The sequence below is a fragment of the Crotalus tigris genome, unplaced genomic scaffold (assembly GCF_016545835.1).
Source record: "Crotalus tigris isolate CLP2741 ecotype Arizona unplaced genomic scaffold, ASM1654583v1 scf7180000017999.2816498, whole genome shotgun sequence".
Taxonomy (NCBI): domain Eukaryota; kingdom Metazoa; phylum Chordata; class Lepidosauria; order Squamata; family Viperidae; genus Crotalus; species Crotalus tigris.
Genome location: NW_024096765.1, coordinates 1,366,349 through 1,387,600, shown reverse-complemented (window position 1 = coordinate 1,387,600; position 21,252 = coordinate 1,366,349). Strand labels below are relative to the sequence as shown.

Sequence of the window (21,252 nt, the reverse complement as noted above, 5' to 3'; positions counted from 1 at the left end):
CACTTTACAATGCATTCTTGGTTACAGAAATTTCCATGATTCCATGACAGGGTTTTTTTTTCTCCCAATCCACTCCAAAAAAGCCCCTAAATTCCCCCTAGAGTTCTTGTAACTGCATTTAATCTTTTTCTTTAATTTGTCTCCTTGATCCTTTTACTATTAAAAAGAGAGACAGCATGTTTGCAAACCAATCGTGAGAGCAATTTAATTTTGCCATTGTATCTATTTCCTGCTCTGGAAATTTTCCTTTCCAGCCTTACTGTTTTTCATCATTAAACGTTCCCTTGCTCTGGTCTCTCCGGCAGACGCCATCCTGCACACTTCACTAACATTCAGTCTGATTCATCTTCTCCCTGTCTGTTTCTATAATCCTCGCCAGGTAGAGCTATTCTCTCCATGCAAACACATGTATGAAAAGTTATAAAGAATACTGGTGCTTAGTGAAATGAAAACAGCCTTTGCCTATCTTGGCTCTGAGTAAGGCCTCGGGTACCCATGCCATAGGTTTGCCACCACTGACCTAGGTGTTACATGGGCCACCCCAGGAATGCTGCCTCTAGGACGGCCCAAAATTGCCAAAACAAAATCATTGTGTTTGCATGGCTTCCTACCAAACGAAGATGTGAAACACATGAGAACTGGCTGTAAGTCTTAAAAATAGGCATTATTACAATTTCCTCTTTCCCGATATAAAACTCCTGGCATTTCCCACATGCATGATGTCACCCAACCTATTTTGTACCAGTGTGTCTCACCCATTGCAATTTTTTTCCCCTTTGAAATGTTAGGTCACCAAAGTTTTGCCCACTCTAACTTAGAACCAGTATGAAAACCAAATACAATGAGTCCATTCATATTTTATCCCAGAGAGATCTGTGAGGCACGACGGTCACAACCACAGAGCCAAGCATTTTATGTGCCACTTAATCACATTATTGTGACCTCCGTCTTGACTTTTTGAATTCCCCCCCCCTCAACAGATGCCACTGTTTCCACGAACAATCTCCTATACATACTGATTCTTCGTGCCACTCGCTTGTAAACAAAAAGTTAATCTTTTTTCTGAGATTTTTTTTTAAACAAATTTATTGCAGAATCTTATACGTTACAATCGTGGTTGCATCTGTGAATCCAAAAATAGATGAGAGAGAGGTCAAAAAGAAGTTCCTGAAATCAGATAAATTCACCCTTCATTAAACGAGCTTCAGTTTTAGTGGCAGAAGTCTAATTCTGCATATATAATTTGCAGCTTTAATTGAATAGAAATTTCAGAAAAATGCAGTTTGGTTGTTAGAGCTGTATCCTTAGCCAGAAATAGCAATAGCACTTAGACTTATATACCGCTTCACAGTGCTTTTTACAGCCCTCTCTAAGCGGTTTACGGAGCCAGCCTATCACCCCCAACAATCTGGATCCTCATTTTACCGACCTCGGAAGGATGGAAGGCTGAGTCAACCTAGAGCTCAGTGAGACTCGAACTACCAAACTGCAGGCAGTCAGCAGAAGTAGCCTGCAGTACGGCATAGGCAACCTTGGCTCTTTTATGACTCGTGGACTTCAACTCCCAGAATTCCTGAGCCAGCCATGCTGAGGGGAAAGGGAGAGGTTTCCATGCTGAGCCATGCTGGCTCAGGAATTCTGGGAGTTGAAGTCCACGAGTCATAAAAGAGCCAAGGTTGCCTACCCCTGAGAGAAGCACCTCCACAGCTCCTAATCAGCTCCTAATAAGCCTAATAAGCAAAATAAGCATCATTGTGTTCAGTGGGTTTTCCTCACAAGTAACTTTTTTTACAGCGTCCTCTTCTTAAATATTCCAGGGCCTCAGAGCAGCTGACAATGACCCAACAGCCCCTCCCTACGACTCCCTTCTCGTCTTTGACTATGAAGGAAGTGGTTCAACAGCAGGATCGGTAAGCTCACTTAACTCCTCAAGCTCTGGAGACCAAGATTACGACTACCTTAATGACTGGGGACCGAGGTTCAAGAAACTGGCGGACATGTATGGGGGTGGCGAGGATGATTAAAATGACCTCACTTTTCTTGTTTTGCAAAAAGAGGAAAGATATAGCATTTAGAAGAAGAAGATGGAGAGAAAGAGAGCAACCCAAGGTGGATGAAAGAAAAAGAAGAAAGGAGTAAAACAAAAACAAATTAAACAAAAAAAAATACAAAAAAAAGAGAGAGCAAAAGCAGAAGAGGAATCAAGATCTGTTCAAAGAGGCAGCTTTTTTAATTAATACCTTCAGCCAACTGTATTCTTTTTAGTGGTGACTTAGAACGTTTCTTTTGCTGTTGTTTCTTTCTTTCTTTCCCCCTTTCTTTCTTCTTTTTCTTCTTTTTTTTTTAAGAACATTGAGCTGTCTAGCATGAACACGTGTCTCTGCTGCCTTTTTTTATTTTAATTGTTTCCCCTCCCTCATGTGTCAGCAGGGATCTTGCTTGTTTTAACCACTTTATGACTAAAGGGAGTGAAAGGCACTCTGTCTTAACTTGAATTTCTTAGAACAGAAGCACTGTTTTTAAAATATATATATAGATATATATATTTGAAAGTGCCTTTTGGTACATGTATCAGATTCCCTCAATCTCAGGAGTGTTCAAAAAGAAACAAACAATTTACGTTTCCACCGTGTCCTGGACACCACACTCTGTAACCCTAAACCAGTTCTAGCTTGGAAGGAATTAAGGAATTAACAAAACAAAACACCAGGAACAATGGTATGGTTTATCTTTTGGGGCTTTATTCTAAAAGAAAAAAGAAACCCAGCAGAATTGTTTGTGGGTGGGGAAATAACAAAAGAAACGTGATGTTAGTATACAAGAGAGGAAACCAAACTTAGAAATCTTTTTGGCCTAAAAAAAAAATGGTGAACTCAGTCAACCTGTTGTATATATCATTCATTGTTTATCTGATGCAAAATATTGAATTGGGTTTTCTCTTGTGACTTGGCCACATGTGATGTAGCTGCATAGAATTATAGCATTGGAAAGCCTTGGCGAAATACAAGGTGACGCTCTTACCTAAACTTTACAGTAAATGATCCGAAGACCAAAGTGTAACTTTTGTCTTTCTTTTCAATTTCCTTTTCATCCTTTTTTCCAAAAACAAAAAAAGACTTTTTTTCTTCTGCTGAGTCCATGGTGGAGTTATGTATTGCTAATCGATGTTTGTTGCAATGAGTAGGATGTGGGAATCTGGTGGAATTCTTTGATGTATAGAACTGTAAGCATCTGGAGAAGTGATTTCAGATTAACCAGCTTGGTCACCGGAGATTAAAATGTGGGAAGGCAGCACAATTTATTTTGGCCACATAAGACTCTGAATATTATAGTGTGGGTCCTAGTTGGTGTTTTCTCTCCTAGGTTGTGTTAACACAGAGCATCAGTTTTGTAGACTTGTTTTCTTTTTGGCCACAAAAATCACCTTCCTATTGCATCACAGAAAATGAGCATGGCAAAGCACAAACAAACAAACAAACAAATCTAACTCCCTTATTATATTAATAGATGGTTGAAGGCCAGAGAATTTGGCCAAATATTTGAGCTGCCTTATTTTGAAGAATTATAAAATGAATTGAAAAAAAAATAAAACAATGCCAAGGCCTAGCTTGTGGGACCAATAGTCCTTAAAATACTTTGAATGCCATTGCATCAATAGAAAAAAAAAACCTTAACAAAGAACATTATTTTACTGGTGTTATAATATTTATTCTTGGAAGGATTTTTTTCTTCTTCTTTTGATTTTTTTTAAAAAATAAATCAGACTAGATAGGCCTCTAGCCTGAATCAATATGTGAATTTCCATACTATTAAACAGCAGACAACAGTTATAGAAGTAAATTTGTCTATGATCCTCTGATATTAGGGAAGAAAAACAAACGATTTCAACTGAAAAGCACATGCAAATCAATAGCATATAAAGACTAATCAAATAGCTAGGTTTATCTGACCATTTCTTAATGGGTTACTTCCTTGTAAAACAACAACAAAATTATTGTTTGATACTTGATTTTCAAATTGTCCATATTTCCCAAAGTGTAATTCAAGTCAGGATTCACTTTAGAAATTTTACATGTGTTTGACTTAAGCCGTGAATATCATAATATTCTGCAAGAATCTTCACTTTTTGAATTGCCCACTGCTACTTATAAAATCATGACCATTTCAAACAATCTGTTACCCTGCTTGGAAAGTCAGCTCAATCCCAGTTCAATATTAATTATTTTTTGCATACGTAATAAAATTAGGTCCAGTAAACTTTTCTCATGCCATGAATGTTGTTCCTGAATGCAACACAGCTAAAGTAATGTTTCCAGACTGTGGCAAACATCAGATCTAATCAGATCCGAACAGATGATTTCTGATATAAAAGCAACAGGCAAAATCACTTTGTAAAAACCATTGCATCAAAAATTAATCCGCAAAGTAGACCTAAGACAAACCCACAGCCAGGAAAGGAGCTAGAAAATAAATAAAAGCATGAGAGAAGTGACTGTAATTCAGAAAAAGATGGTCTCTTTGATCCTCAGAAATGTTTGATATGGGATATACAACCTCAGGTAGATTTTTGAGGTCTCGGTTAGTGATCGTTCACCTATTTTGCATATAGTTAATTGTTGGGGCAGGCTTTGGCTTTGTCGGGTAAAGGTTTCCTAAGGAAAATGTTGGGAAAGTTTTTTGTACAAGAATTTGCAATTGTACCTTCAGTCACAACAGTCTCACACCACCTTGATGGATGCAAATGGAGAAAAGATTCTTCCCTCCCCCCCCCCCCTCCAGCCAAGAATTAGTCTTCTTTAGAAGTACCGAGTTCATATTTTAAGAACCGTCAGCTTGGATAATTCCCCCACACTGAGTTTCTTCGGTAGAAAGAAATGCTCCATATTTGGAAAAGCGGTTTTATTTTCTGGGGGCTGGGGGAATGAGAGCCAGAAGCGTGTTTGCCATAAATTCCCTTTGCCCACAAATGACTACGTTAAACAGCATTTCATGTAGAACCCCGAATAGAGATGAAACCTTGAGAAGTCATTTATCTCTATTTTTTAGAACACGTGCAATTTTCCTCTCTATGTAAACATGTAGGCACAACATCTTTATTTTAAAAAATAATAATAACTGGTTTCTTTTTTAAAAAAAAATGTCTAGAGATTCATGAACTATCCCATGGGTATATCTTGAATATTATGAGCCAAACCTACCAATTAATGATGGCACTTCCTGATGAGTGGTATTTCTATCTGTGATCAAAGGCTATTATGGGATAAGAAAAGGCAGGTATGTCAATGGGGACCTTGTGATTAATGTGCTTAAATGTTGACAATTAAGCCAGACTTATTTGCTGCATTCTGATAGAACCTCACTGTTATCAAGGGTATCATGCTACCCAGTGTGTACGTAGGGTCTGTATTTACAAAAAAAAAAAAAAAAAAATTACAATTCCGCAGTTTTTCCTCTCTCTCAAAACTGTTTTTTTCCTCCCTTTAATGATTTGGACTTAACGTGGTTTATGTCTAATGTTTGTACAATTATTTAGATTGCATGGATGTGTAATGTAAAAACCACATTTAATGGAGATTGAGCCACTTAATTGTGCTATCAAATCTTGGATTACTTATGATAATGGACAAAAAGGTCTGCAGCAGATTGAAGAGGAAGCCATGAAGGATGGATTAGATATTATTTGCTTCAAATCCAAGAGGGAGCACAATTTTGGAGAAATTGTTTTGATGATCCGTGGGGGAAAAGGGCTGACCTTCTTCCCCCGACACACACTTTTTTGTCAATATTAAAAAAAAAAAAAGATTCTCGTTTGGCACTGAGGGGGGAAGGAATGAGTGCAAATAAATATTTCAAAAGGTTGTTAAGAGATCGTACTAGAATGCAAGCTCCTTTGTCTAGAGACTTTGAAAATGCTCCTTGTGCATTTTATATTTCATTGTATCATATTTTCTATAAAATGCAATTTCTGTAAATTTACGCGCATTTGAAATGTGTCGTGTCTGATAATGGAATGTGGTTTTAAAAAAAAGTATTCTGGAGGGAAGAGTCTGCCTATCTCTTATGTTTTAATGCACCAAGGTTGTGATTATGTTACTCAATGGACTGAGTAACTTGAGTAACTTGAGGTGCATCCAGAATTCTGCACTCTGCCCAGAAACAATTCCATGAACAGCAGGCCACATCACAGACTGCTTTTGCAATCCCAACTGTGGCTAGTAGTAGCAACACAGCAGAAAACCAACACTATTGCTCACATGAAAACCAGGTTGCATTGTTCTCTGGATTGTGGCTTTGAACTTCCCATCCATCAACCCCTGAAACCAGAGCTTTTGCAGTTGACTCTTGTTTTAGTTCTTCCCGATTTGGTAAATGAGATTATGAGAGCTACTATGTGGGGTCTTTGATGTTCTCTGAGCTCTGTTGTTTTCTGGCAAACGTTTCATTACCCAACTAGGTTACATCATCAGTGCATTGATGATAGTACCTAATTGGGTAATGAAACATCTCCAAGAAAACAACCAAGCTCAGAGAGCACCAGGGACCCAATAATTCAACCCTGAACTACAAATATTCTGTTCTATTAAGAGCTGCTATAGCCAGCAGTGAAAAAGATCTGACATCCAAGAGAAGGAAGAAAGAGTTACTTCTGCTGGTCTTGCAAATTTCCCACTTTTGATATTAATAGAGCTGGATAATCTGGAACTTCCCTCTTCATGAAATATTCCTCCTCCTCCTCCTCCTTCCAACCAAGGGCTGGTTCTTCCACAAAGTCCAGGATCTCTCTGAGGGAATTAAGAAATACGACACATACAACTCAAAACCACATGTAAATCCACATTAACTTAGACAAGGATTTGGGGATAGAGTGATCAACGGCCATATGGACAATTGCTATAAAGAGGATTGTATCTAGTTATCTTCAGAGGCCCCCTCTTTCTTTGGCAGTTTTTACTAGAAAATGGCAAGTGTTTAGTCATAAAATACATTCCTATCAGGCAAAAGCTCTCTAAATCTTGCTCCTAGTATCTCCAGACAGAGCTAGTAGAAGAGATCCCTGTCTGAAGTGCTGAAAAACTGCTACTAGTCAGTGTAAACCAGATATAGTTTCTAGTGAGAGGGCAACTTCCAGAATTTGCAGAATGAATCTTTAGGAGTTGTGATCTTAGCACCTCTGGATGGTGCGAGGTTAAGAAAAGCTTATGTAATCTTAGTAAACCAAAGTTTGACTTGGAATAAGATGGCTTTCTGTATGTCATTGTACAGTAGAATAACAGAGATGGAAGGGACCTTGGAGGTCTTGAAGTCCAACCCCTTGCTCAGGGAAGAAACCTCATATCATTTCAGACAAATGGCTGTCGAATCTCTTCTTAAAAACCTCCAGTGTTGGAGCACCCACAACTCCTGGAGACAAGCCTTTTCACTGATTAATTGTTCTCATTGACAGGAAATGTCTCCTTAATTCTAGGATGGTTCTCTCCTTGATTAATTTCCATCCATTATTTCTTCTCTTGCCCTGAGGTGCTTTGGAAAATAGTTTGCCCCTCCTCTTCTTTGAGGCAGTCCCTATGATATTGGAAGACCGCTATTATGTCACCCCTGTTTTTAATTGTTTATGTGTTTGATTTCATATCATGCCTTTCTTTGCAGAGTTCAAGGCAATTTAGAAGATTTCCTTCATTTATGTCGGATAGAATGGGCTGAGAGAAAATAAGAAAGCTCCTCAGGGAGCTTTCATGGCTGAAAGTGGATTAGAAGTTGGGCTTCCCTCTTGTTAGTCAAACTCTTTCACTACTACACCATTCTGGCTGTGAAAATGTAAAAGTTGCTTATTGAAGATTCCATCTGCTCAGTGGTGGGATTCAAATATGTGAACAACCAGTTCTCTATGTGGATGCCACTTCCGGAAGTCCATTCTGGGCCTGGGCAACAAAAAATTAGCTACCGGTTCTGCCAAACTGTTGCGAACCAGCTGAATCCCACCACTGCATCTGCTGCAATGAAATGGTTGTACATACTGGCTCACAAACCCAGCTGAGACCACAGTTGTGAGAAGATCCGCTATATAGACTCTCTCATGGGGATTAATTGAAAGGATCCAAAATGTGGTAGCTAAAAAGATGTGAATTAATTAAGATTGAGAAGCATTTCAAATAGAATTTCTGCTCTGGGCAGGGGTTGGACTAGAAGACCTCCATGGTTCCTCTCAGCCCTATGATTCTGTGATTCTAGAAGGACAGATTAACACGATCATTCTTAAGAAATGGAAAACAGGATGAGATGATCAAAAGAAGGATTTGGAATCAAATTTGAGTTGTTTATAGGTCCTGTTCACTAATGAACTAGTACAAGGAGTGAAATTCCATAATCCCACACAAAGCCACATAATTTTAAAATCTGCAATGCAATTCATCAGGGAAAAAAATGATGAACTGGTCAAGGTTTGCACAAAAGTCCAAATAATGGGATAAGTGCATTTTTTTAGAAAAAAATATTTCCCCAAATATGTACATTGAGACAAATTTTGCAAATAAAATTACATGCTAGAAGAAATGTGTATAAAATACATGGACGTTTTAGTGAAAACTTTAAACAAAATTACAGATTTGCAAAAATGAGACGTGTGAAGAGAAACTTAACAGATTCATCAATTCATACAGGGCAGATTTTGTATCTGTGAACTGATGATGTTACCTAGTTAGGGTAATGAAACATCTGCAAGGAAACAAGCAAGCTCAGAGAGCGCTAAGGACCCTTTCATTGAAATTGTACATCCATGATTACACTGATAACATTACAGTATACTCACCCTCTACAAAGTGGTCCAGGATGTATTGAGAAGCAACTTGAACATAAGCCTGAGAAAGACACAGACAAAGAATAACAGACTTGCGCGGGACCTTGGAGGTCTTCTAGTCCAAACCCCTGCTCAAGCAGGAGACCTTATACCATTTCAGGCAACTGGCTACCTAGTGTCTTTTTAAAAGCCTCCAGTGATGCAGCACCCACGTCTTCTCAAGAAAGCCACTCCACTGGTTAATTGTTCTTACTGTTAGGATATTTTTCCCTAGTTCTAGTTTGCCTCTCTCCTTGTTTAGTTTCCATCCATTGTTCCATCCACATATTTTCACAGGAGTGTTCTCCCAAAATAAGTATCATTTTAATCAATGTCTTCACATGAACCATAATCTCAAGTATTAAAGTTGGTAAATCAACAGCAATCTCTTATAATGTATGCACTCACCGATGCAAATTGGCTTGCTCTTCTGAATGGAAATATGTCTTTTGTTCATACAAAGGGCTGAGTGCCAATAGATATTCCTAATGAGAAGAGAAGGGTAATCCGTTTTTCCAATTTTGCTTCCCTTTCCAATCAACCAATTTACAAATTCTTCTGCAGCTTTTCTGGTGACCCAATGGAATAAAGAGGAAGGATGATCAGCGAAGTTGTACCCCCAGCAGTTTTCTCCACCAAGAACATGTTATGAGCAAATGCATTCATACACAGAAAATATGTATTGAATTGATAAGTTCATCTGACTCCCTAAGGGAAAACAAAATTCTGAAACTGGCCTGAGCTAACGTTGATGCTCACCAAATGATAGATTGCTTTGTAATATGTGGATACAGGTAGCCCAGATTTGCTGCTTGTTACCCACAATTATCAGTGTATCCTAAGTTTACTACATTTACAAAAATGTCTCTCCTGATCTGAAAATTAAGCAAATGCTGTATGTTACTGCTTTACAACTCAATCACTTGAATTTGGAGGTCCTCACTGCAATATGTAATAGACTTGTTTCAAAACATCCTAAGAAGAAGCCATTTTTTTAAAAAAAAAAAATAACTTGCTGTGATATCAAATTCCACTTTGTTTAGAGCCCATGACTAGGGGGGAAAACGTGATGGTGTTCTAAGAAGAAACTATAGTTTGAAAGTAGATTGAATGTTTTGACACGCAAGATCACACGCTGAATTATTGAAAAAAAGCACAGAGCTCAGAAAACCATCCGCCAGAGGAACATTGCAATTCAGAGTACACAACACTGAGCAAATAGAAACGGTGGTCTGACATATATCAAGAAACCTTTGTGGCACTTTCTGAAGTTGAGGAATCTTAAAACAAAACTAAGAATAATAGACACACGCTAGCCAGCCAAGGATAATTTTAGATTTCATTTGTTTTGGAAGCCACGGGCAAGCGTTCGCTTAGCGCTTGCTTTGAAATCAATGGGATGATAAGTATTTTGTTCCAGCTGGAATGTAGCTGTAGGTAATGACAAAAGACCCAGTTTTTTAGGGAATAACAATTCCTGAACAGTAAGGGCCCCATTTACTTCTACCTTAATTCTTTGTTCCTCTCTATTAATGTAAAACACAAGTGCTGATTAGGAATGTCAAGGACAGGGATGACTTTCGGAAATAAGAAATGTGTTTAAAAAGAAGTAATTTGTCTTCACAGATATGATTAGGTTATTAAACTGGATGTTGATGAGGGCAGATTTGCAAAAAAATTCTTTCAAGGCTGCTTGTGAATTTGTTTCTCCTCCCTTCGATTTAGTTTGCACAATAAACATTTCTTTCCTAAAAAATAAGTATGAAAAAGGACACTTGTTTCTGAAAGTTGGGTACAAAAGAGAGCATATTGAAGATTATGTTTTTAAACAGCACACAATAGAGGTGGTGAAAATATTTTTCAACTAGAAAACCCTTAAACATCTACATCTGGGAAAATAATTTAAAGGGGAACTAGAAAAAATTTGCATTAAAAGCCTAAAGACGGAGATTTCTATAAATAAAAAGTGTTATTTTGCAAAAACATTAAATATTATCAAAAATTGTGAACATCGAAGGGTGCAAGTCTCTTTTAAAGGATCTTTTTTTTTTTTTTTTACAAAATCTGGAGGGGAAAAAGGAACAGAGAACAATACACTTTTATAATACCATCATAGCATAATGGTACTGATCTGGAGGCCCTTCCTAGAGCTTGTCTGTGGAGATTCTCCATCATCCAGGTCATGCTTGTCCCAAAGCTGCTTTTCCAAAAGGCAACTGGACTTTTTTCCTTGAAACTATTGAATTTCTGAAAAGTTCTGAACTGAACTGGATGAGAAGCGAAACGATTTCAAGAAAAAAAAGAAAGAAAGCCCAGTTGCCTTTTGGAAAAATCATCTTTGGGATTTCCTGAAACTTATAAATGAGAAGATTTTTAATTGTGTGAGAAAACGGGTGCTCTCAGATTCTTTTGCTCCAGTTCTATGTAAACTTTCCCCAAAGGAAGCTACGTTAGACTCTAGCACAGTGGTTCTCAACCTGTGGGTCGGGACTCAATTTGGGGTCGAACGACCATTTCACGGGGGTCGCCAAACAATGCAGTCCGCCATTTTTTCCCCCTTTTCCTTAGCTATGCTACTCCCTTTTATTCTATTGGCTTTTGAAAGCCAATAGAATAGACTCTCTTGAATAGAGTCTAATTCTATTGGCTTTCAAAAGCCAATAGGAATTGTCCAGGCTGTCTCTGCCCTGCTGAGCCCACCAAAAGTCCCATTCTGCAAACGGTGCTGCACCAGTTGAGTGGTCCTCGACTTACGACCGGTTGAGTAGTCCTTGACTTACGACCAGTTGGGGGTCGCGGCATTAAAAAGGTTGAGAACCACTGCTCTAGCAACAGAAACAAGAGATGGAAACAAGTCCTAACACAGCATCACCAAAGTTGCATCCACGTACTAAACCCATCGCATCACATTGCTTAGGACTAGGTTTTTGGCCCAAAGAGATTTAGCTCTGAAGGGCTAGGAATGAGGCTCAAATCTCTGGTGAATAATTGTGTTTTAAAAATGTAAAAAAAATAACAATAATGCAATATTCTTGTATAGGGGTCAAGTCTGCAAATTGTTTTGCTTCTCATCCAAGGCTCTGCAGGTAGTCCTCAACTTATAACAGTTCATTTAGTGAACGCTCAAAAGTTACAACAGCAATGAAAAAGGTGACTTATGACCGTTTTTCACAGTTACGGCCTTTGCAGTGTCCCCAGGATCATGTGATCAAAATTCAGATGCTTGGCAACTGGTTCATATTTGTGACCGTTGCTGTGCCCCAAGGTCACGTGATCCTCTTTTGCGACCTTCTGACAAGCAAAGTCAATGGGGAAACCGATTTCCCTTAACAACTGGGTTACTAGCCTATCAACTGCAGTGATTCACTTAACAACTGAGGCAAAAAAGGTCTTAAAACAGGGCAAGACTCACTTAACAAATGTCTTACTTAACAACAGAAAATCGGGGCTCAATTGTGGCCGTATGTCGAGGACTCCCTATACTTGGATACATCCACAAACTTTCAGCACTCACTTCTCCAATCTTCTACATATTTATTTATTTATTTATTTATTTATTTATGAGACTTATATACCGCTTTAAGTGCAAGCACTCTCTAAGCGGTGTACACCAGTAAGCAATGTATATATATATATATTTACATTGCCCCCAACAATCTGGGTCCTCATTTTACCTACCCCGGAAGGATGGAAGGCTGAGTCAACCTTGAGCCGGTGAGATTTGAACCGCTGACCTGCTGAACACAGTCAGCTAAAGTGGCCTGCAGTACTGCACTCTAACTGCTGCGCCACCTCGGCTCATATTTATGTTCTTCAGGGTTTGCAACTGGGTTCTGACAACAGGCAGTCCTTGACTTACGATCATTTGTTTAGCAACCATGGCACTGGCAAAGTCACTTGCAACCAGTCCTCCCTTTTACGACTGTCACAGCATCCCCACAGTCATGATCAAAATTTGGGTGCTTTATTTACAATGGTTGCAATGTCCCAGGATTGCCTGATTGCCATTTGCGATCTTCCTAGTTGGCTTCCAAAGACCAAACCATTATTTACTTAATGACAGCAGAGTTCACTTAACCACTGCAAAACTTGCTTAGCCACTGTGGCAAAAACGGTAAAAATCCGTCGTGACTCCCTTAACAACTGCCTTGCTTAGCAGCAGAAATTCTTGTCCTAATTGTGGTCACAAGTTGAGGACTACCCCTTTCTAAGTTGCTAGAAAGGTGAGGACACCAGTGGAAATGATTTCCAGATATTGAACCACGAGATTCTAAGAAGGAGTCTCTCAGCGTCACAAGTTTACAGCTGATCAAAGCAGTATAACTCTTTTCAAAAATGACTCTTATATGTAGGAGAATTCTGCCTTTTTGAAAGAAAAAGAAAACGCAGACCCCATTGTTTTTGCCAACTCACCCCAATTTGCTTACCAAGCCATATATATAATTTAGCAATTATTTGCAGCTGCCAGTCATGACTGGGGACATAAAGCATATCTTTGTGCAATGGAGGATACTTTATTCTTATTTTATTTGCATGTTTTCTAATAGGCAAAAGGGTGCATGATTGTGGTTATTTTGAGAGAGGAGTCGTTTCCTTACACATTATTCTTTCATTTCCAGTTTAGCAGGATGACCATGCTAATTTGACAAGGAGATGGGATCCAAAAGCACAAAGAAAGAAAGAAAGAGGAGTGTGTGCACAAGTTAAACAGAGCTCAAACCTTCTTTTTTGTACCCATCAAAACAGCACAACTCTTTTGTAGTGTTCTTTGTACCATTTTTGTACCGATACAAAACAACAGAAAAATAGAGAGAGGTAAACAAAAACATCATTAAGGGGAAGCAAGTTGATGTTTTCAATGTGTTTTGAGTGCCGTTGCAGATCATGGTTCAGAAATGAATAACAGCTTTGCTGATTTATATGTGTATCAAAGGCTGAATTGGTGCATTGGCACCAAGCTTGTGTAATAAATAAAATTCTCCTTTTAAATAGCCCTGCTCTGGTCATTTCTCTCTCACTCACTTTCCCTCCCCCCCACTCTCTCCCTCTCTCTCTCTCCTTCTCTCTCTCTTTCTTCACACACACAGCCTTTATCAGACAACACTGGCTCCCATCTCATCCATCCATTTCCATATATGAAAATCAGATGCAATCTACAGCTAGTTCTCAAATTACAACTGGAATTGAGCCTGGAATTATGGATATAAGTCATTGGGGCCATTAAGCACATCACTACATGACCCCATCTGAGTTTACAATGGTTTTTAAGTGCATGCCACAGTTGTTAAGTGAACGTGGTGGTCACTGAGCAAATCCATTTTACCCAATGGACTTCTCTTTTTTTGCCAGAAACTGGAGATAAACTATGGAAACTGACAAAAATTGTCAAAAATTGTAGTCACATGATTTTGGGTCACTGCAAAAAGCCATAGATACAGACAGAGACAAATATAGAGATAGTTTATGGATATATAAATATAGATAGAAATAGAATAGATAAAGAGATATAGATATAGATTAGAGATACAGATATATAGAGATAGTGATGATAGAGATAGAGATAGACAGATAAAGATAGTAGAAATATAGAGATGGAGATGGAGATAGAGATAGAGATAGTAGAAATATAGAGATGGAGATAGATACAGACACAGATATATACAGATATATACAGTCATAGTACTGCTTTATGCTGCACTGGCGAGACCACATTTGGAATACTATGTCCAGTTCTGATCACCATGATACAAAAAAAACCAACGGTGTTGAGACCCTAGAAAGTCTACAGAGAAGAGCAACAAAAATGATGAAGGGTTTGGAAGTTAAACTATATAATGAATGATTGAGAGAACTAAGTATGTCCAGTCTAATGAAGAGAAGGACTAGAGAGGACATGATAGCAGTCTTCAAAGACTAGAGGGGCTGTCACAGAGAAGAGGGGTTCAATCTATCCTCCAAAGCATCAATAAAGGTAATGTCCAGTCATGTCCAACTCTATGGGGCAGTGCTCATCTCCCTTTCTTGGCCAAAGGAGTCAGCTTGTCCAAAAACACTTCCGTGATCATGTGGCCAGTGTGACTAGATGCTACCTTCCCATCAAAGTGGTACCTATTTATCCACTTGATTTTGCATACTTTCAAACTATTAGGTTGACAGGAGCTGGGGCAAGAATAGGATATCACCCCATCATGCAGTACTTGGGTCTCGAACTGCCAACTCTCCAGTTGACAATCTTAACCATTAGGCCACTGCACCCCTTGTAAGCATCTGAGGCAAGTAAAGAAGTAAAGGAGGGAAGAACATTAGCGATCCAACCTAGAAATTTCATAACAGTGAGAACAATCAGTGGAATGGCTTAACCCCCCCCCCCCATCACTGTGAGTGCCCCATCACTGGAGGGTTTCAAGAGGAGACTGGCCAACTGTTTGTCTTGAATAATCTATTGCATGAGTAGGGGGTTGGTCTCTGAGATCCCTTCCAACCCTGTTACTCTATATTTTATGTTCAATTTCAACATCCAAACTGGTTTCAAAAAACTGGCATCTGAGTTGTTCACTTCTATCAGGAAGTGGCTTGCATTTGGATGGAACCTCTGCCATGAATATTCAGATACCCTAGTACTGTTCCTCCATCATTTGATTTCCCTTAGTAGCCAATTAGATGCACTGGGAAAGCTCATCCAGAGATGATTAAACAGTCGTCTGTTGACTATCTTTATTGGCTATCTATCAACTGGGTTTATTTACCCAGGTAATTTGATGAAATACACAGATTAAAAAAGGATAGACCACAGCAGAAAAAAATAACCTTGGGTCAAACGTGAAAAGTCATCTTGCAATTGTATTGTGATAATTTTAGGTTTTTCCCCACCGTTTTCCCAAGAGCTGCAAAGAATCACCTTTTGTTTGATCCACAAGACAACATCCCGTGAGGGCTGAAAAAAAGCCCCTACCCCAGAGCCATCAAGGGGTCCTCTTTAACTAAGGACAGACTTGAACTTGGTTTTCCTAGTCTGAGTCCACTTTCTTAAACTTTACACCATACAGCCTTTTAATATTATAATGCATTTTCCTTGTAACCTTTAAATACATTTTCCAAATTTAAAAAACTATGCTGATACCGTCCAACTGTTATTGAAAGAGTGATTTTTTTTATAAAAAAAGATGTCTTCATGATAATTTCTAACGAGTATACTGTAATTGGTCATTACTGAGTCGGTTTTTCTTCTAAAACAGTGGTTTTCAAACTTTTCTTCACCATAGACCCTCTTTAAATACCTTTTGTGGCCACGGGCTATGGCCGCAGACCATCAAGACTTAAGATTTAAAGCACTAGACTGCATCAAATATTCACAGACACACACACACCCCAATGATGACATTGGGGCCCACCAGGGTTCTGTGGACCACAGGTTGAAAACCACTGTTCTGAAACAATGTCCTGGACTTTTAAGATTTCGGTCAGTTATGGATAGATCCTCCATTTGTCTTCGTTCTTGTGGGACCATGACTTGGCTCCTCTGAATACAAAACATTAATCAACTTTTTGGGGAAGTGTTGTCACCTGGACTGCACTCCAGAAAAATAGAAGTCCATAAACACTGATCAGTGTACAGAGGTTGATGTGCATGTATCTTAACAATTTTAGCAGATTTATATGTTCATTGATTCACCCATTCCATCTGTATGGACACCCTCCTCAGCAAGTGACTCTTGCTGGCAATATCTTCCATTGGAAGGATTTTATTATAGGACACAACATCAGGAGGAGAAAAAAAACACCATAAGCCCTCTGTTGTTGAATAATTAAACCTTTTCCAAAACAGCTTCTTTTAATGGACAAGTTCTGAAGCTTTGTTTCTTAGACCCCTATGAGAGGGCCTATATATCACCCCATTCTGAAAATGGTTAACTGTTAAACTGCCATTTAGCAGAATAACAGAAGATTTGGAAGGGACCTGGAAGGTCTTCTAGTCCAACCCCCTGTACAAGCAGGAGACCCTAGCTGGGTTTTTTCAAGCTTTGTGATAGTGTGATGTTATGTCTAAATATATGTGGGATCCAAAGATGGTTCCAAGCATTGGGGTTGTGGGAAGTCAGCCCCGCAGAGAAGGAAATATTAAAAGAGCAGAAAAATATATTTCCTCAAAGGATCTTAAAGAGGCAGAAAAGCATGCCCAGTTTTTCTTAATAGCCCCAAGTCTCCCTTCCCCAAACAGAAACCAAGTCTGCAGATATGCAGATGTGATAATCTTGTCAGAAAGACTGGAATCAGGAAACTGGGATTAGGAAGAAAGATCCCTAGGATAAACACTAAAAATCTAAGAGTCATCAGCCTCAGCCATAGGGAAGCAGGATATGACCTTTGGGACATAATAGGATTAACCCACCACCATCAGAATACCAGAAAGGCACACTCAGACTCAGGTCAAAGTTCATGCCACAGCAACCACTCCAAATAAAAGGCTCCAAAGGGTATAAAAACCCACTCCCTACATATGTTCTCTCTCTTTTCTTCCAGAGCCATCTTTCTGTCTGTCTCTCCTCTTCAATAAACTGCAACCTTCTTTCTAAAGCAGTTGCCATGTTGTTTATTCCCAGCTTGGACTGAACCATGATGAAGACTTTTCCTTCAACAGGATTATCTAGTTTACTCATTAAGAGGAAATAAAAGTATGTTTAATCGACGTTCACTAATTATCACCTTTGCATCACATTTATCAAACATCACAAAGCTGGTAGCCAAGCAATTTCTTGGGGAAAAATTATGGCTTTCATCTTTTATTGAAAAAATAAAATCATAAACTCCTTTCTTTTTCTCTTTCTCTTTTTCCTGTTTCCATCTCCCTTCCTTCTTCTCCTTCCCCTTCCCCTTCCCTTCTCTTCCCTTCCCCTTCCCTTCCCCTCCTCCTCCCCCTCCTTTTTTAAAGGCACTTTTGTATCTCTTTTGTTCTTATACAGGGCAATTCAGTGTCACGGATGTGGCAAAATTTAAGGCAACACTGCAAAGCTGCTATTTTAGAATAATTAGCTGTGATCTGTATGTGCCCTTTAGGAAAGAGAAATGTTCAAGTCCTCATTTCACCATCTCTGAAGCAACCAGGAACTCTCTCCTCCTCTGGGTTTCATCTCTTCCATAGACATATCTCTCCAAAATAGCTGTGCCTCTTTGGCTCCTGACAATAGCAGTTGCCTCTTGTCAGCCTAGCTGGCAGATAGCTTGAAATGTATAGATTATCTTTTTTAAAAAATCCCCTTCTCCAACTGGAAAAAGTTACAATGCAGATCAGAAACATGCTGGCATCACAGTTAATAAAAAAAAACTTAGACTTTTCTTCTTTGCAATTCCAGAATGTCTTGTCTTGCCAGTTGCTTTTAATATAATGACACCTACCTGGCCATCTAAAAGGAGAAAGAAAGGATTCAGGGAACAGATTCCATTAATAAAGGGCTCTCAAAGAGCATTTTGTGCCTTTTCTTCCATTTGTTCGATTTCTTTAGTGCAAATCTAACCAATTTCACACTTTTGAGGTGTTCTTGCCATTATTTGCACACAGGGTTTCCCTTGCTGCCTTACAGAATACAAAAGTCATATAAAAGGATCTTTTCCCATTTGCATCCAACTTGAGCACAATCGTGTCTTGGAATTTTTGTTGTTGCTTTCATCTCATCTCTAGCCCAATGTGAAGCCTTCCTCAGCTGTACCAGGGTTCAAATTGCACACGTTACCCTCAATTGTTAAACTGCCAAGTTGCTTCAAGCCAGAAAAAAATAATCTGAGAATGCTTTATCACCCATTACTGGGAAGAGATTGGAAAGAGATACATTTATTTACTTGTTTGTTTGAATCCCACCTTTAATTATTTTTACAAATAGCTCAAGGTGATTAACATATCCAGTACACCTCCCTCCTCCATTTTTTCTCAGAACAACCCTGTGAGGTGAATTGAGTGAGTTACTGACCCAGTCGGCTTTCATGCCTAAGGGGGGATAAGAACTCACCATCTCCTGGTGATTGTCCCAAAGTAATCCAGCTGGCTTTCATGCCTAAGGCAGGAGTATAACTCATGGTCTCCTGGTGATTGGCCCAAATCACTCAACTGGCTTTCATGCCTAAGATGGAACTAAAACTCACCGTCTCCTGGTGATTGGCCCAGAGTCACCCAGCCAAATTTCATGGTTATGGCAAGATGCACCACGACATCACATAATTATCTCCCTAATGTTATTCCCTCAGGGGTAGGGTCCGCTTTTCAGATCGACGGACGCCATCTTGCACTATCAAACACAGCATCCAGGTCATATTTTCATTTTGGCAGAGATGGCTATAGATCCATTGATTGTGGACATGCTCAACTTCATGGCCCCAGAGCACTTGAAGACTAGCTATGAGATGTCCTCACCCTCCTCAGGAATCCAGAACAGTGTACAGGAACTGGTTTTGTTGCGCTCCATAGAGAGAAAAACTAAAAAAAAGTTTGCCACTGCTATTTCGTGCAACCAAAAATCAGATTCCAAAATACAATAATATCTCAACCTTATTAATACAGCAACAACAATACTGTATCTGTACATATACATTCCCTGTGGACTTGAAAGATAGGGAAGGAATTAAAAATTGTAGATAAAAACATATTTCAGTGGGCAATATTTACTTTGCCTGCTGAAGAAATTAAATGTATATAACCTTCATTTGGTCATATTCTTTTTTTTTTAAGGCCTAATTTTTGTTTCACTGAAATCTATCTCATTTTCCTGTGGTTGATTGAGGTTGATGATTATAATCCAAACCAAATCAATGCAAGTTAATTGGCTGATTTGCCAGTCTTACACTCTGAACGTAGATCCAACTGAATCTGAACATCTACAGATTTCCTTAGCCTAAGGAAAAATCTAGAATTTTGTTTGGTGAGAAATCTTGTTGGGTTCTTTTTAACTTGCAGGCCAGATGCTACCTAGAAGTAGAGTCCACCGAATCAATATAATTCATGGCTGAGCAGTTGTGCTTAAACATAATGTTGTTGATAACTGTTACTTCTAGGATTCCTATAGATAATAAATAGGTTTTTTCCCTCTCTTGAAAGTCAGTATTCTCTGCCTGCTGGCCTCCAGTAAAATGTACTCCACATATGAACACTTTATTTGAAAATCGGCAAAGTAGTATTGACATCCCATCAATGTATTTAATGCATAGGAAGCCTGAGTACTTTAAGCTTTTGAAGCTCCATAGACATCAACAGCTGGATTCAAGAACATGCTTAAATTTCTCTCAGAGGAAGCCATGCATTTGGAAAATGTTTCAGCATGAATTGCATTGCTAAATTGAGATGGAAAGTAAATGTGGTTCTATATTCTGCCCCTTTTTCTGATTCTTTAGAGTCCAATTCTACAATATCTCAAAGTGATTAAAACATTGTGTTGCACAAGGCAAAAATTGTCATAAGTAGCTAGAAGAGTTCGTGCTTTCTGTCTTGTGGGATAGCTTGTTACTTTTCATCAATTTAATACTAACAGTATAATATAGTTGGAAGGGATCTTGGGGGTCTTCTAGTCCAACCACCTGATCAAGCAGAAGACCTTACTACACCATTCCAGAAATATGGCTGTCCAATTTCTTCTTAAAACCTCCAGAGATGGAGCACCCATAACTTCTGGAGGCAACCCATTCCACTAATTAATTACTCTGAGAGGAAATATCTCTGTAGTTCTAGGCTGGATCTCTCTCTGATAAGTTTTCAATCATTACCTCTTGTTCTGCCCTTAGGAGAACAGGTTGACCATGTCCTCTCTGTGGCAACCCCTTTAAATATTGGAAGGCTGCTATCATGTCATCCCTAGTCCTTCTCTTCATTTAGACTAGATATATCCAGTTCCTGCAATCCATTCATCATATGTTTTATCCTCCAGTCCCCTAATCATCTTTATTGTTCTTCTCTGCACTCTTTCTACAGTCTCAACATATTTTTTCTATTGTGGTGACCAAAACTAGGTGCAGTATTCCGAGTGTGGTCTTTCCAATGCAGTACAAAGCGGTACTAACATTTCACATGATCTTGATACTATCCCTCTGTTGATGCAGTCTAGGACTACATTCGCTTTTTTTAGCCTCTGTAACACATTGCTAATTTACACAAGGAACTTCCATAACATTGTATACCACAATACAATATTATAAATTCCAGTGCTTTGGATTTTACATTCTTGTTTTAGAGTATTAAATCCAAACTTCAGGAGTTTTCACATAGAAAACCTTTGAGGGATTCAGTGAAGGAATGGGGGTTTGTAAAGACTGACAACAATATCACCAGAATTTCACATCCCCTCCGACTCCTCCCATCTCCCAGCACTGGATAAGAAGAAGAGTTTGAAAAGGACATCTTTTTTTTTTTGTTTTCTATTCATCAATCGTTTGCTCACTTA

The 21,252-nt window shown here is 38.8% G+C and overlaps 1 protein-coding gene across 1 annotated transcript in view; it reads left to right on the top strand.

The window, feature by feature from the left end:
* CDH4 (cadherin 4) overlaps window positions 1-5,972 on the top strand; it is a 929,395-nt gene extending 923,423 nt beyond the window's left edge. Inside the window, exon 16 of the mRNA XM_039346507.1 lies at window positions 1,818-5,972. Coding sequence (XP_039202441.1) covers window positions 1,818-2,024 — 207 coding nt within the window. The 3' untranslated portion in view covers window positions 2,025-5,972. The remainder of the gene's footprint in view (window positions 1-1,817) is intronic.
* The last annotated feature ends 15,280 nt before the right edge of the window (window positions 5,973-21,252 follow it).